Below are 18,387 nucleotides of genomic sequence, written 5' to 3'. Positions count from 1 at the left end.
CAATGCTAATAAGAAAAACGGTTCTGTTTTACAGGATCAGTAACTTCATTGAGTTTCCACTGGTTACCTGGTAACTGGTACAGACAAAGACTAGCACATAAACCCCTGAGAAACAGCCGATTGTTTTTTTTTCATGCTCCCATTTCTCTACAGATTAAACAAACGAGATATAAAGTGTTAATTAGTAAGCTGCAGACGAGCCACGAGGTAGATTTTGCTACCATTAGAGAGAGACAGGCCATCTGTTTCCCTCTGTTTCCAGGCTTTATGCTAAGCTAGGCTAACCAGCTGCTTGCTCCAGCTACATCTTCACCGCACAGGTGTGATAGTGGTATTGATCTTGTCGTCTAACTCACACACAAAAGCGAAAAAGCATTTTTTTTTACCCAAAACGTCAACTGTTGAGTTAAGGCTCTGTTTTTAAAAGGATCCCTGTGTCAAAATCAAGTTTTAAAAACGTAAATATCTCAGGTTTGTGCTTATGTATGTTTCATATCCTAAATTAATATGTTACCACACAGCAAATCTGTGGCCAAGTAGTCATCTAACACAAAATTATAGAAAAATTGTACACATTGCACAGGGAGTGAGATGAACTAAGTGGGGGTTACAGGGGGCCCTGGTGCTCCATTTTGCCCTGGGGCCCCCAAGCAGATAAATTCGGCCATGTGTGTATCTTTCGCAGATGTATAAAGAGCTTCATCAATGATACATTAAAAAGCATTACAACACACTTTAGTAGGAAGAAAATAATGATGGTGCTCACTATTCAGACTGGGAAAGCCTGTAATGAAAACACACTGTATGTTGAAGCTTGTAGAGACACCCATAGGTGCTTGATGGTGTGCACTGCCATGACTGAATTACAACAGGACAATGAGACGTAACAGTGAGTAAGGAGTGGCAGTAAAAGACAAAACAGGCTTCTTATTTTCACTTTGATATTTCCACAAAGATTGTCACAGTGGTGCAGCAGTTCTGCATCAAATCTAAAAGGACTTTTTCCACGACTTGCAAAGGATCTTCTGGAAGGCGCGTCTGAAGTCCCGGTTGAAGATGGTGTAGATGGCAGGGTTGAGGGAGCTGTTACAGTAGCCAATCCAGAAGAAGAATTTAAAGAGCGGGTCGGGGATCTTACAGGAGTCCCTGCACACACCGTACAGGCTGTAGCTGAAGAAAAAGGGGAACCAGCACACAACAAACACCCCCATGACCACAGCCAGGACGAATGTAAACCTCTTTTCTCTGGCTTGATAGACCTTTTTCCTGGCTAAGGAGCTCCGGCGACGTTTCCTCCTGGAGGCGAAGAGGTCCATGGATTTGTTACTGACTCTGGAGATGCGTGTGGACTGTTTGGAGATGGAGTTTTTCTTTCTGTTGGGCTTCTTGGCTCTCTGGGCGTCCTCCCGCTGAAGTTTGTGACCTTTGCCCTCTGAGGAGGAGCTCTCCTCCATGTCAGCATCCTCAGTCTGTGGCGCGATGGTGACGGTGCGTTGGCTGGGCGTAGGTGGGCACTGACAGTGACCGTTCTCTCTCTCGCCATGGAAAGGGGAGGTGGCTTTGCTCAGTCCATTCTCAGTATGTGTAACGCCATCTGGCTTGGGATTCTTTCCCGACATGCTTCTGGTTCTGGTTTTGGCCACCTGATATATTCTGATATACACCAGCACCATTATTAAGCACGGAGCGAAGAAGGACGCGGTGCTGGAGGAGAGGATGTACCAGGTGTCATCATTGATCTCGCACTGTGGCTGAGAGCTCATCTCATTGTTGCTGTCTATAGATATGAGCGGCGGGGATGAGATGAAAGCAGATATGAGCCACACAATTAAGATGATGCACTTGACGCGTTTGGGAGTCCGCTTCAGATTGTACTCTACAGCCTGCGTAACGGACCAGTAGCGGTCCAGGCTTATTGCGCACAGATGGACAATAGACGAAGTGCAGAACAAAACATCCAAAGCCAGATAAATACCGCACCAAACTTTTCCAAAATACCAGTAGCCCATGAGTTCATTTGCCAGGGAAAACGGCATCACCAAAGTGGCGACCAGGATGTCCGCGGTGGCCAGGGACACCAGAAAAAGGTTCTGTGGGGCTTTCAGCGCCCTGCTCGTCAACACCGCAATAACCACCAGAATATTCCCAACAACCGTAAAGAGAATGAGAAAACTTACAAGAGCAGCAATGCTGGCTGTCGCTGCTAAAGAATATCCACTGTCCAGACTCCAGGAGGAATTCAGATGGACCACCGTGAACGCGTCCATTCCGCTGGCGTTAAACGAGTCCATCCCGGCTGTGCGCGCTTTGTGTATATCCCGAAGTGTCTGGATCTTGGCATTAACTCACACTCAGCCCTCTAACGACTGAGGAGTCCATCGAAAGCGCGCAGCTCCGCGGCCAATTTACAAATCTGACGACATGGATACGCGCGCATGAAAAGATCCCCACTTAACGGAGTCTGTGGCGGTAATTGACAGCCTGTTGATCACGTGCATCTCAAGACAACTCACTCAAGTAAAAATTAAATCCCGTGCCCCCTTTCATAGTCTTGTCACGCGTCTCCTGATTGTCAGGAGGTGAGAGTGCCGTCCAGCCGCAGCTCTCCTTCCCTCAACATGGTGCGCTCTGGCTCCTAATGATGCCCCATGTGTTGTTCTCAGAAAACTCACCCACTGCTGCCCCGCCCCCGCCACACGGCATTATTTTCATTTTGTTTGAATATGATGAAGCTAGGGACAAGACTGTATTTCAGCCTCGTGTCTCAATTTCCAAATTATGAATAATAATAATCTATTTTTGTGTTGTAACCCTCAGCATTTCCAGTTTTTATGACTCAAAACGAAATCAGTGTTTTTAGCGTCTTGACAGATTTTCTCTCCTCTCCTTCTTTTACCAGACCTCAGCTCATTGGAGGTCACACTTGCTGCACACAATGAAGTCTTTTATACTCTGTAAGCTTCTTAGCATTATCTGTAATCATAAAGCAAAGAGGTTGTCAGGTTATTTGAGGTAAAACACAGCAATGTGCGAAAAAAAACCCCTGGCAGACTTGGAGTTGCGTGTGTTTGTGGCAGCAGTTTGAAGAGGAGGGAGTGAAGGAGTAGTGTGAGAGAGCTGAAGGGGGTGAGTTGAGGGAAGTTGAAGATGTGAGGATTGATGGGATTTTGAAGTTAAGCCCATCGTTTTGGATTGGGTTTTTTAACAGTCTGCCTCTTCTTCCACACCTTCATGTCCACATTTTTCAGGCTTGTGTTTCCACCGCTCATGCACACACACACTGCTTTGGGTAGAACTCACACATCAGGCAGTCCAGTTGGAGCGAAGGTCTTTTCAGGTTTTTTTTTCTCTTATAAAACAGTGAGTGATAGGAGAGGCTCTGAGGATCATAATTTCCACAGCACCATGGCCGTTCTCCACTCTGTAGAACAGCGCACTGCACACGCCTGTAATGGAAGTCAAGTAGCCATCTTTTTGTTTTCAAGAGCCACGAGCCAAAAAGGTTGAGAACTTCTCACTAATAGTACAAATTGCTGCATTTCACATCTAATGTTTCGTAACAGAAATGTTCTAACAAACCACATAAAAACACGAGGTGAGACAGACAAAAGTTACACAATAAACCGTGTGCTAAGTAGGCTGACAGTGAATGTGCATTAAAGTGTATATTTCAATGAGCCTAAAATTGAGTGACTCTTCAGTTAATGGTCGTGCATGATCCCTGCTGGTCTCAATGAATAGAATTTATCATTCAAAGATATTTTGTTCTTACTGAAGGTTATCTGTGAGGCAGAGAATTTAAGAAGAAATAATAGCCTACTATAAACCCGATCCTTGAAAATCCAGCAGAAATGTACATTTGATTTTAGCCCTGGATTTGAATGCATTCATGTGAGAAACACGATTCACACAAACATAGTCAAAGAATCATTTCTCTCTAAACTAAAATATACCTGCAACAACACTCACATGATTGATGTGGATTTCTTACACATTGCTCAGCTTTGGCTGACATCTTTTTAAACTCTATGAGGGTTGTGGTGGATAACAGTGAAGATTTTTTTTTTTGTACAAAAGACACGTCATTATTTACATGGATTATGTTTACCCTTGAGGAGTTTCTTCCTTCTTTCCCCTTGATTTTTTTTCTTGTTCATAAGTGAATTTGACCAGGGGCAGAGGCGGATGTTATTAATGATTGGGCTTAGGCCAAACCAAGGGGGATCAGGGGCATGTTCCCCTGTGAAGACCTCCCCACCCCCCACCCCACCCATTTACAGCAGCTATGTGCAATTTCTTTTAGCCATTAGAGATGAGAGAATGCCTAAAAATCTGTACATTTGGGAAAAACATAATAGTTGCCAAGGAAAAATATCCTGTAGAGCCTACGTCCAATTTTGTATTTAATAAGGATGAATGATCTGTATCTGTATCTGTGTCTGTGTCTGTGCCTGTATCTGTGTCTTTGTCTGTATCTGTATCTGTATCTGTATCTGTGTCTGTGTCTGTATCTGTATCTGTGTCTGTGTCTGTATCTGTTCAGCCAACTTAATGATCTGTATCTGTGCCTGTATCTGTAACTGTAACTGTATCTGTGTCTTTGTCTGTATCTGTATCTGTATCTGTGTCTGTATCTGTTCAGCCAACTTAATGATCTGTATCTGTATCTGTGCCTGTATCTGTAACTGTAACTGTATATGTGTCTTTGTCTGTATCTGTGTCTGTATCTGTATTTGTTCAGCCAATTTAATGATCTGTATCTGTGCCTGTATCTGTAACTGTATCTGTGTCTTTGTTTGTATCTGTATCTGTATCTGTATCTGTGTCTGTGTCTGTTCAGCCAACTAAATGATCTGTATCTGTGTCTGTGCTCGGAACAGGTGGCGTTTAAATAGAGAGTGGGCGGGACTCAAACCAAAAATTAGTGGGAGCTGACTGGAAGTTGTGATTTTAAGCCTGGAATAGATATGGGTTGATCAGAAGTTGCTGTATTTATTATTTGTCAGAAAACTTTTTGCAGAGCAGCCTCAGAATTTAGCTTCAGATCATTTTTGATTACAAAAGTAAGATATTGAAAACAGCTACCCAAATCAGGATTTTCCTTCATCCTGAGTACGAATATTGATGCATTATACTCCAATGATAACAGGAAAGTATATGTATCGTATACTTTTTTTATCCGAGTATTCGGATCAACCCTTGTATTTAATTTCTCTCCAACTGTTTTGATGTTTTCTTTCTGAAAATATAACACAACAGATTTTCACCCCTGCCACTGTAAAAAGAGGCAAAAACTGTTTGATGTCACCATTTTTAAGTTACATAACATAGGTCAGGTAGTAAATTCAAATAGTAAACAGCATTACTAGTTGAATTGAAACATATTTTTGTGATATTAATCTGGAGTAGAGTTCACACAATGAATGCTTAGCTGACAAATCTGCTACATTTAAATCCATACCATAATAGTCTCGGCTGCTCTAACTGTAAATCAAGAATCCCCCAAAATGCCAAATTAATGTAGTCTTTAATACTCTGAATTGAATATTAAGCCATCAGAAGAACATTAGCTCAATTATATTAATTACTTTGGGAGATACCAAAGATTTGGGGCTTTTGAGGAAACATTCAGGGCTGGAGCCCCAGAAGCCACCCCACTGCTCCGCCCCTGAACTTGACTTGTGCTTTAAGAAGAGTCTGAGAGGTTTAATAATAAAAAAGAGTGTTAGTCTTGACTTTTAGGTACAATTGCACTGCTTTAGTAAAACATATAGTCCAGTGTCCAGTGCCCTCTTCAGCAGTACTTCAATATCTGTTGCAGAGGGAGGTGAGAGTATGACTCACAGTCTTACCTCATCCTGGTAGGTTGTCCAGGGAGTTGAACCAGTGACCTTTGAGTTACAAGCCTGCCTCTGTCAGCTGGTCTCTTAAAGCTCCCAGTAGCTTCCACACCACGGCAGCAGCAGACCTGCAGGTCCACTTCCACAAATTCAGAGTTGCCAAATGAGAACAGAAAAGTTATAATTCATTCTCTTTAGTGCTACTCTTGTGTTGTGAAGTAAATTTTTCAATTATTGATTGGACGCTCTTCTCCATGTACTCTTATCTTCTCTTGAGACAAAAAACAAACAAACCTGGCAACGCTTTTCTTTGCAAGAGGAGAGGAGGGTAAACAGGTAGTGGTGGTCTGTAGGGCTCAAGATGTGTTGAGTGTGCAGGAGGTGCGATAAGCCGTCAGACATTTCATGTTTGTTTAAAGAACTCAGTGATAGAAAATGATGCCTCTGCTCTCAGCCATAATTACTGCTCTGCTCTTGTTGGGCTTCACTGTCAGTGCGTATCGCCTCAGTATGAAGGGTCTTCTTTTGTGCGTTTCATATTCCTTCACAAGCTTTGTCTGTTTTTACGGATCTTAGGTGTATTTTTTGTGTCCTGCTTGGTTTAACCAGTTCGGATGTTTGGTTGTTTAGACAGAAATGTCAGGTGTGAAAATGAGTGCAGGGCATGGTTCTTGGTTTTTGTCTGAGATCAGACTGAATCATGATAAATTACTGTATTACGGTCCCACTGCACATGTGAAAAGACTTTTTGTGTCTGCAGAAGGAGCTTGAGGTCTTGAGGTGCTTGAGGTCTAACAAATGTGCTGAATGCATTCCTTCTTCATAAAACATTTACAAAGCCAGTTTATAAAAAGTATTTTAAATACAGCCTTGTTCACATCGACGTGTACTTACTTGCACTCTCCTTCGCTGGTTGATTGCTGCGTTTCTTGTTACTGCCACGAGTAGATTAGTGGAATAGTGTGAAACCATCGGCAGGATTGTGTATGAAGTCACCTGTGTGAGCACGTGCCTCCATGTGCTTCCTCATTCATGTGTACAAGATGAACAAAACAGGAAAAAAGAACTCAGAAAGAGGTTTAAAAAAAAAAATGCACCAGATAAGGATGTTATCAGCCTATTGAACGGCCATTTGTATATCCAAGGTTGTGAAATTGCTGCAGTTCTGTTAGGGTTCAATTTCACTTTCTTTAGGTGTAGACTTAGCCTGTCCTTTGAAAATTTGAAGATCTGAATCATCAGCTGGAGACCCCTCCGTCGACTGAGATTCTTAGTGTGCTTTCAGACCTAGAGTTGTCTTGCTTTGGTCCCAATCAGGGACTAATTTTGTCACAAAGTTGCATAATTGCCTAGAGTTGGTTCGTGTTCTCACGGACATATTGCTTGCATTGTTCATTTTAGACAAACCATACAGTTTGGAAAAGAGGTGCAGCTCCAACTAGAAAACAATGTTTTGATGTATTGGATGTGCCGAATGTGCATATTAAGGCAGTACAGGAGGAGGTGCACATTAATAATCCTCCAGGACTTTTAACATACTCATGCTTGTTTAACCCAAACACTGCGTAATGTGACTGCAGTCGGTTTAGATCGAGGTTTGAGCACGTTCACACCACAAACGAACCGTACCAGAGTTCATTTGTAACCGGACCGAGACCACCTCTTCAGGAAGGTCTCAGTCTGGTTGTTTTGGTGCGCACCTGAGTGTGATTGCTCTGTTCACACCTGCCCAAACAAACCGCACTTAGGGGGCAAACGAACTTGGGTTTGATTGAACCAAACCAAATAAGGCAGGTGTGAAAGCACCCTTAAAGTTCAGCAGTTGTTGTTTTTTTGTTTTGTTTTTTCAGGCAGTGTGCAATGCACATCTAGGGATGTTTCGGTGCCCCACATTAAGCTGTAGAATGAGTACTCTGCTTCCATGCTGCTCTCCAGCACAGGCAGCTGCAGACCCAGAGCCAGCCTAAATCTGAGTGAGAGGGATGCAGTAGCACAGAGGAAGAGAGGCTTTGCCTGGTCGCGCTCTTAGATATCATTTTCCTCTGCCTTCTGCTTAGAAGTGGTGAATTTGTAGCTCACAGCAACTTATTACAACACAGTCTCTGGCTTTTGCTTGATATCTAGTGTCAGCAAAAAAATTTTTTGCACATTTCCAGTCTGTCATTAGCGTAGTGTGCATGCATTAGCTTGGAGCGCTAACTTGGCTTGTTAACAATATTGTGTGAGTATTGCTGTCACCCTGAACACCCCATCGAACTTTGTTCAAACTCTCAAGCTCTGTGTGGAAAAAAGGAACAAATGTTTACCATTCCTGGGTAAAAGTCCTGTGTTTGTTTAACCCCTACCACCATTCGCAGATTTTCTCGCTCTTTATATTACATCACCTGACTTCTTCCTTTGCCAACGTCATAATTATTAAAGTCACAAGAGTTTGCTGCCTAGGCCACTGGGTGTAGCAGGCCCCTTTTAACCCATGTGACGCGTCAAATGCTGGAATGCACCCACTGAACAACAGTGTTTCGCCCTAGTCCCACCCTACTGTGTTGTGACCATGTACCATGATTGGTGTGTCAGGATTAGCGGCGGTTAGGGTCAGGGCAAAGAGGTCATGGTTAGGGTTAGTACTAGCCAATCACAGCAGAGTAGGGCGGGATGAGGTGATGCACTGTCATTTGGTACATTCAACCCGTTCTCATTCCCAGGTAATCAATACTAGCACTTTTTGCACCCCTCAGCATATGAGAACGACGCACAGGGCACCCTTTAGCATCTCTTGGTGACTCAAAGCTGAAACACATTGTAAAATGTGGCTAATATTGTAGAACAGCCATGGATAGATTTGGGCAACAAAACTACTTGGTTAGGTTTAGAAAAAAAGTCATGCTTTGGGTTATACAGTAATAAGTCCGATTCCTACATAACGTAATGTGACGTCAATGTACAAAGTCTCTGCATAAATTGCGTAACGTTACGCTGACTCAACATTGACTTATGGTTTCACACAGGATATGAACTTTGGCCTCTAGGATGAAAGTCCAGTTTTGTTTGACCCATGCACCTCCCCTCACTCCCGCCTCATGCAGACTTTCTTGGTATTTGAATAAGAATGGGCTGGTACATTCTGGCATTTACCATGTGATGCTGCTAACAGCCGAACTGGCTAAAAAACTCCTTTAGATTTAGTTTAATTAGTTCCCTGCGGTCACTTGTTTGCAATCAGTTCCAATGTGTCGTTATGTGAGGGTGGATGAGTGAAGGTCTGTGGCTTTAGAGCAATTTAATGGTGAAAACAAGTTCACTATCAGAGAATTTGACTTGAAATATAGGAGACACAGAGAGAACCATATTGCCATTTAATCTTGAGAACCAAGATGAGAAACTGCAAATCAGTTCTTTTAAACTTTCGAAAAGTGCTGTGATTCTTCACCACACCTTCACGGATGCATCAGCTTGCCGGATGCGTAGCATGCACAGAGTTGGAAAGAAGCAGAACTTGTACAGAAGATAAGGTTTATAGTGTCAGCAGTGTCGAGTACCCAGCAGCCAGTCGAGGAGAGCTGAATGAACAAACGGTCTCTGCAGAGCGCTGCTGAGGAGTGAGTGGCGTATTGTTAATTGAGTACAAAAAGCACTTGTGAGGCATGACAAGGAACTATGAGGGGGAGAGCCATCTGAGTGAAAGCTCAGCATGAACCCTTTTGTTGGCTGATCATTATGGGCGACAAGCCTTACAACCCTCATTAGACATTTATTTGCAGGTAATAATGCAGAATTATTTATTTAATTTACACATTAGGTGTCAGGGAAATGGTTCATGCAATGTTAATGCATCTGAATTATCCACTTGATTGAAAAGAACATTTTAAGTTTGGAGCGAGATGCATCTTCACTGACTTCTACACTTAATTAAAATCGGACAAGTGATTTTGGCAGCTCCTCCTTCAAGCCAAGTATTACCATTAATACAATTACTAAAGTCTTTTTAAAATCACATCACACATTGTTAGTTATGTGTGTGCGCTTTCATATGAGTCAAAAGTATTTTCCTTCAGTTACAGTGCTCAGCTGGATGTGTAAATTAGGGCCTAAAATCTTCTCCAAAATTATGTAATCGCATTGCGGCACATGCATCAGCACGAGCAGCTCTTATTGAGGATAATGTAACATCATTTACAAGGCTAAAATGTGTTAATGATGATGAAAGTTGCTGCCACATGCTGTCAGTTGTTGCTGTACAGTCAGTCCCATTGAGTGATACGATGTAATTAGTGCTGGAAATGGACAGCCCATTGATGTATAGCATGAATAACTTCCCGACTCATTTGGATTTAATGGCACTATTTCTCAGTTGTTCCCTTCAGTCAGGAGAACAGTACAATCCGGTCAGGATAATAATTTTTGTTGAGGCAATGTTAACTTAATGGTGGTGGTGAGCGTTCAGGCTGCATTTCCAATGATTTTTAAACCCCCAATCACAGACGCCTACAAGTTATCCTGTGCCCAGGAGGTAATAAAATATTACCTTTCAGAGCTTGTGGGCTGCGTGGAGGTCGGATAAACTATGATATAGAGCCAGCTCACGTTGGTGTGAAAGAATGATGAGAAACTATTTTGGAGAGGTATAATACACTGTTGTTCTGGGAACAGTTATGAATTGAAGGGATGTTAACTTTATTGTCTGAATATATTATTGTTTAAAGTTTATTTCTTACCCTAGAAAACACCAGTGGACAAAAAAACCCCTCACCTCAGACTAAGGTCTTTGTACGCCTCATTTTCACAGCATGGTATGGCACAACTTGACTCCACTCTAATTTGTTTTCAATTGCAGAACTCCGTGTAGCTCCGTGTAGGCGGAATTCTTAGTAATCGCTATAGCAACACTGCGTGAAACTGGGAGTACTCCTCATCGGCAAACAAGAAAGGGGCACCCTGCAGTGTATGGTGTGGTTTTGCAGGCTGCCATTTTTCAAAATCTCGGTCACTACTGATGATAGCTTGGCTATTCAAAAAAGGCTGGTTGGTGCAGGATGTCCCGTGTCGTGCTAGTGACGGTTCTCTCTGACCAATCAGTGGTCTCATGCAGTGAAAATGTGACATAAGTGGCTGTACTGGAAGTTTGGATCAAGTCATCATGATGACAGCACATGGGATTGGATAACAATGAATTTTTATTTATTTTATGATGACATGATGATCTCATGATGATGGCATGATGACATGTTGATGACATGATGACAGCATTCTGATGACATGATGACATGACGATGACATGTTGATGACATGATGATGACATGACGATACCATGATGACATAATGATGACATGAGTTTATGATGACATGATGATCTCATGATGATGGCATGATGACATGTTGATGACATGATGACAGCATTCTGATGACATGATGACATGACGATGACATGTTGATGACATGATGATGACATGACGATACCATGATGACATAATGATGACATGAGTTTCTGATGACATGATGACAACATGATGATGACATAGTGATAATGGCTTGATGACGGCATGATGATATGATGATGCGATGATGATGACATGTTGATGACATGATGATGGCATAATGATGACGTGATTACATGTTGATGGCATGTTGATAACATTATGATGACATTATAATAACATTCTGATGACATGGTGACGACATGATGATAACATGATGACATGATGATTACAAGGTGATAATAGCTTGATGATGACAGGATGATAACATAAGGATGACATGAAGATGACATGTTGATGACATGATGATGACATGACGATACCATGATGACATAATGATGACATGAGTTTCTGATGACATGATGACGACATGATAATGACATAGTGATAATGGCTTGATGATGACATGATGACGGCATGATGACATGATGATGCGATGATGATGCCATGATGACATGTTGATGACATGATGATGGTATAATGATGACATGGTGATTACATGTTGATGGCATGTTGATAACATTATGATGACATTATAATGACATTCTGATGACATGATAACGACATGATGATAACATGATGACATTATGATGACAAGGTGATAATAGCTTGATGATGACAGGATGATAACATAAGGATGACATGAAGATGACATATTGATGACATGACGATGACATGATGACATGGTGATAATGGCTTGATGATGACATAAGGATGACATGACGATGACATCTCGATGACATGATGATGACATGTTGATGACAATATGATGACAATATGACATGATGATGACATGTTGACATGATGATGACATGATAATGGCATGTTGATGATGACATTGTGATGACATGATTATGAAATGATGATGTATTATGACAACATGATGATGATATGTTGATGACATTATGACGGCATGATAATGACATGACAATGACATGATGATGACATGTTGATGGCATGATGATGACATGATAACATTCTGAGGAAATGTTCATGAAATGATGATGACATTATGATGGCATGATGATGGCATGATGACGTGTTGATTATGACGTGATGACATGATAATGATATTTTGATGACATGATGACATGATGAAGACATGTTCATAATGGCTTGATGACAGGATGATTTTTTTCATTTCATTTATTTATTCCTTTTGACCCCTCCCCAGGGTATAAGGGGCAGACAACAAAAAATAATTAGGACAGGCGGCAGCCAATGCACAGCAAAATAAATAAAACAGAATTTGATGATATAAGGATGACATGTTAATGACATGATAATGACCTGTTGATTACATAATGACATTCATGAAATGATTATGGCATTATGATGACATGATGACGTAGGACATACAGGCATGACATGTTGATGACATTGTCTTCATCAGCAGATCGAGGTTTACTGAGTTGTTGAGGAAATATAGATCACCCTCTCCAAATGTTATCAGTAAATAAAATCAGTATTATAATTTGTTATTGCTCTCATATTTCTGCACCTACTAATAGGCCAAAATGTGCATATTATTGATTCTTGTCCTTGGCTTTTTGCAGAATAATCCAGATCCATTTACACTGCTGGTTTTACGACTGACTCCAAGTCCATACGCCAACAAGTCCTATATCTTAATAACTGTCGGTTGGAAACAGACGGGCCACTGAGCTTATTAAAAGGTAGAATATGACCCTAACCCACATTCACAGTGTGGTTATGACGACAACTGATAATGCCTGTTTAATGAACTCATACTATACCCTGTGAGGGTCTTAAGCCTTGTTAATACTGGTTAATACTTGCAATATGCTGCTTGAAAATATTCTAGCTAATTAATAAATGTTATAAAATGTCGAGGGGCCACTAGCTGACATTTAATACCTGATTTACAAAAACATTTATTAAAATCAAGTCGGTAATGTTTTTCCAATGTTAGGATACTATAACATAATAAGCATATATGTATAAAGGGTAAAACACGTGACAAATTATTTGGAAGAAACCTTTCACAGATATGGCAGAACTCCTCTATCACCTCTTGCCTGAAAACACAGCTCAATGTAAAATGTGTCAGCATTTGAAAATGTTTTTGTAGATCATGATCAGTGCGCACACACAGCTGCATTTATTGATGCAGTAAACGTTTATGAAATATGTCCCCCGGCTGACAAAATCCTCTTTGTCTGCCTCGTGTTACATTTACTGCTGGAAATTTACTGGTTCAATTAGCTGTTGACCCCACACACAGTCATCGGTCACATTAAGTGCGCCACAACTCTTCACTGAATTTCAAGTAGCAGCATGTGATGTAGGAGGCCTCTCCAGTGTGGCTTTCACTGACACATAAATACAGAATATTGGGAATTCGTCTTGTTCTCGTACGTGCTTCGACTAATATAAACAAACTGCAATTGTAAGTGACAACAGACACAATTTGCATGCCGTGTCAAGTTGAGTTCATGCCAGTTTTAAGGGCAGCTGCTGCACTGGCTGTCAACACTTCCACATTTTGAAGGCCTGTCACTGAGAAGCATCTGTGTTAGACCTGGAGCCACTCCAAAAGGTCCTTTAATACTGAGCACAGTGTCGGCTGTTGTACCTACAAACTAGAGGCTGACATCGTATCAGAAATCCTGTCACGGCAAGCATCATTACATTTTGACGTCAGGTTTGAAAAAGAACAAAACTTCCTTGACTTCCTAGAGTCACTGTGTGTGCAACATCTGTTCCAGGATACAATACACCTGTTTTTACAAATTGGAGCCAGCTCAGTCGAGTGAACATTTATAAGTGCTGGCACTGATATTCACTCTTATTTAGGTTTGGAAGTGGCTCTCTAATAGACAACACAAAAATAATCTCCCAGGAATTAAAGCTCCTAAAACTTGGTTTCATATTCAAAGTATTTCTGTCATGAAGAAACTCACATGAAATATTCCTGATTAAATGCATGATTAAAAATTAAAGTTGGGAGGGAAAAAGCATCCTCAATCATTATTCATTGAGAGTAAAACACTCAGAACTGAACCAAATTGATTGACAGAACCCGGCAACATTATGGATATATAAAGAGAACTGGATCCAGCAATGGAGGCCTAACCCTGTTCATTCCTATTTCTTAATGGACCATGAAACCAAAAAACACAACTTCTGGGTATAAACTTACGCATATCTTCAGTATTCATGGGTCCTAGTTTTCTTTTAGTCACGCCTCTCAACTGCTATGTCTCGAGCTTGCTCACATGGATGAGAGGTTATAATAACTCTGGATTTGGCTGTTAGTGAATTGTACAACTTTTGGGAAATAGTGATTTTTAAAAAGGACTATTTCAGTGTTTGTTTCAATCCAGTGATTGACCAGCCCAGTCCAGTTGCTGTTTGTAAACACACATTCAAATTTGGCCCCTCCTATCAGGCTCAACTGCGCGCTGCCCCTACCCCTCCTGGCAGTTGGGTGTTACACAAAATGATTCAAAGCTCAATCCTCACACTACATCAAGCCATATATTAGCTAAACGTAAAGTTATTTGCATCGGTTGATAGTCGGAATTAGCCTCCACAACAAACTACGTAGGAATTACAGTTGTTGTAATGGAAAAGTTGATAAATTAGCAAACTAGCACAAGCTAACTGGCCTGTATTTGGGATTTACCTGTCCAACAGAAAGCAGGCCAACTCCACGTCGCTGTATATCCCGAGCCTCTCCTTCAATGTTCGAAAGCGGGTGAAAACCACCCCGATATTCACACGAGTTTTGGCCCGCGCTTTATCGGCTCTGCGTTTTGCCTCACTTACATTTAATTTCCTTTTCTTCGTGGGTACGTCTGTATCCGCCATTTCTCCCGGGTGTACCGGGCCCGGAGGTACGGAAGAAGGCTTCACAGAAGAGATTCAGGCAAGGCTCGCGCTGGTGCACGCTCGGACACGCTTGGACAAGCTCGGGCACGGCACCTGCGCTTTCTCATTGGCTGGGGAAATCTCCACCCAGAAGCGGTCCAAGCTCACAAAAACATCAAAATACAGTTAAAGGGCAGGAGCTCTGCAAACAGAGTCACCACCACACATGAGTAGAAGCCCATAGGTGACGATTAAGCAGGATTTCATTTGTATATGTCTATATTTTGTTTTGTTTGAAAATCCTCCAGATCCTACCTTTAACATACAAATAAGGTTTCCGTTGGTTGCAAAAACATACAGTGCCAACAGTTTTTCTGGTAATTAGGCTGGATTTACAGACATCTCTTTTACAATGTAGGTCTATGGGGAAAAGTCTTTTAGGGCCCCATGGCATCACTTGATGGCCCCAGAAGTTTTAATTACAAGATTTTACCATTTGAAGTTCCCAAGGCGCTGTTCCCAAGGGCTTGGGCCACATGAGCAACCAACTGTCATCAGATTCAGATGTTGCTAAATCCTCATTGGTTCACGATAGTGCACACATTGCCTTTTCCCAACTGAGCCCGGCCCACTCTAAACCACTGAAGAAAGCACAAACACAGAAATCTCTCAAGTGGAATAACCAAAAGTGTGGCTGTAAGAAGATGAATGAGAAAAAAATGTTTTTGGGGCCCTTTTACAGAAGTTGTGAGCAAAAGGTTCTGTGGAGTGGCCTGATGCCATTTCAAGTGTTGCTTTATTTCTCCAAAGTTAAACCCAATGAAACGTACCCTTATGTAGATTCCATCTGTGACTGGTGCAGATTGCTCCTCGCTTCTGTTGCCAGTAAGTTTTGGCACTGTATATTAAGGAAATCAACAGTTAATTTACCAAATTTTGGAGGTTTGTTTTCAACATGTTGACCGATAATTTTGGACAGCCAATACAACCAGATCCTCTGACTGCAATATTTGCGATCTCAGGTGAAAATAACTTCAGCCAGATCGACGATAATAACCTTTGTAACACTACCTGCAAGCCCACAATTCCTTGTCACACTAAGTATGGATCGTAGTATGTTCAAAAACCACTAAACATAGCCTTTAAAAAAAATCCCACAGGTATTTGAGTTCACTTCCTTCCTTCACCAAAGAATTATTTCACAACACCACAACATCTCTTGAGGAACAAAACTTTTACTTATTCATCGCTGCTGTCGAATTCTTTTCTAGATGATCAACGAGCCATCTGCCCAGCAGCCAATAAAACTAATAAGTGACGTGCAATTTAATGCATCACTGCAGGGTGTTCAGCATTGTTCTGAGCTTTGACAGGTGTTTTAATAAGAGCAGTGCTGAATACAGGTCCCTGATGAAGCAGAAATGCATTGGTGCTTGCTCTCGTATTTGTTCCAAGCAGGCCAGCTGTTAGGATATATTGGCAGGGGCACAACATTTTCCAAAGTGGGCCCATTCACACCCACTGTGACTGATGAAATTACTTAAGGGTATTAAACCATAATATCATAAGATAAAATCCTGAGTGAACAAATTTATTTTTCTGAACTTCGAGGGCTACTTGGTCAAATTGTGTGCAGAACTTAAATTGCGTAAAGAGTATATTGCTGTCAACTCTCAGTTTTAAAATATAAGTGTGCAGACATATTTAAATACGCCATTTTGAAAAATGGAAATGTTCCCTTTTCCCTTGCCAAACTTAAGCGTAACTTTTAAAGATAGCATAACATGGTTGGTAACATGGTAGGGTCACCTTAGACCTTTTCACGAGTATATTGTTGTCAACTCTCAGTTTTAAAATACACTAACACACTGAAAACCTGTTGGTTGGTAGAGAGGGCTGGAGGTTTGATCCATTTCACCTCAAATTACTCTAGATCGGTGCTTCTCGACTGGTGGGTCGGGCCCAAAAATGGGTCAGGGGTCCAATCTGAATGGACCCCAAGTGACTCGTGAACGTGTCAAGTTTGTAAAAAAGCGCAGTTTATTTTGACGTACAGCGAAATTCTGGTGCATAGCTTTTATTTGAAGTCCCATTTTCTGCTGAAGGGTGAGTGACTAATGATACTTGACAGCAAACGAGCTCGACAACATGGCCATCTGAGTTTGCTGCTTGTATACTAGTAAACTGGGTATTGGACAGGTTTAGGATATGGTGATAGGATTTTTTTTTTTACAGTTTACTAATGTTTTATAGACTGATAGAACAATTAATTGATTAATCAAGACAATGATCTACAGATTCATCAATAACAGAAGAAATTCTTGGTAATGCTGTGCCATGGGTCGTCTTTAAGAAGACAGCCACTTCAGAGTGTGCTGATAGAGGGCTGTTGGAGATTTTAGCAAGGCTGCAGCTTTTTGTCTGTGAGTAAGAATGGACTCAGGGAGGATTGTGAGGAGCTACAGCAGACAAATGGAGGGTTTGGTAAATGTAGTGCAGCAGACATTACTTTGGTTTGATCAATAATAATGGAGAGATCTTGTAAGGGAACAGGATTGCCCAGGGAAGAGGAGCAGCTGCTCACTAAGTGAAGTGCCCAAACCCAGCAGAAATATTGCAGAGCATTACAGTAAAATACCTCACGACTGTAATGTCGGGACAAGCAGATCACTCAAATAATGTGTGCACATTTTCAGGGTATTTCAGCTGGCTCTCTGCTTCATTAAGATCCCTCACAAAGCAGCTGTGGACTTTTTCTGCCTGTCATTTGTTCTTTATAATAGACTGAATATGTGAATAGCTTCCAATTTTCCATCATGTGATTCTGGCAGTGCTCCATGACTAAATCAAATGAGCAGTTCCCTCCTCATTAAAAGTGTAATCTTTCACTCGCTGACGTCCGACATGGGAACACCAACCTATCAGCCTAACTGCAGCGTGGTCTCTCTAAAACAGTGTCAGTCACCAGGTCTCATAAGATTGATAACTTGTCAGACACTCATCCATCATGCACCCGAGGTTGATGTGAGACATTGATATCTTGATTTTTATTCATACACAAAAGATGCTAACAGGCACTTCCCCTCAGCAAACCTGTGAGCTTTTTGGCTTGAATAAGGTATTTAAAGATTAATCAATGATAATTAAACAAAGAGGAGTTGTGCATAACAACCTCATAAAAATTAAAACCTCTTCTGTGACAGAAAGACAAAACAGGAGAATTAAATGCGGACTGTTAAATA

At 41.4% G+C, this 18,387-nt stretch overlaps 1 protein-coding gene across 1 annotated transcript; it reads right to left on the bottom strand.

Moving 5' to 3' along the window:
- Positions 1–759: 759 nt before the first annotated feature.
- Positions 760–2,583, bottom strand: LOC126404231 (alpha-2 adrenergic receptor). The gene has a single exon (XM_050067314.1). The coding sequence runs from the start codon at positions 2,289–2,291 to the stop codon at positions 990–992; it is 1,302 nt and encodes a 433-aa protein (XP_049923271.1). The 5' UTR covers positions 2,292–2,583; the 3' UTR covers positions 760–989.
- Positions 2,584–18,387: the final 15,804 nt, after the last annotated feature.

This window comes from Epinephelus moara, chromosome 17 (genome assembly GCF_006386435.1).
Source record: "Epinephelus moara isolate mb chromosome 17, YSFRI_EMoa_1.0, whole genome shotgun sequence".
Lineage (NCBI taxonomy): Eukaryota > Metazoa > Chordata > Actinopteri > Perciformes > Serranidae > Epinephelus > Epinephelus moara.
Note: the sequence above shows the minus strand (reverse complement) of the source record. Positions and strands in the feature narration are given on the sequence as shown.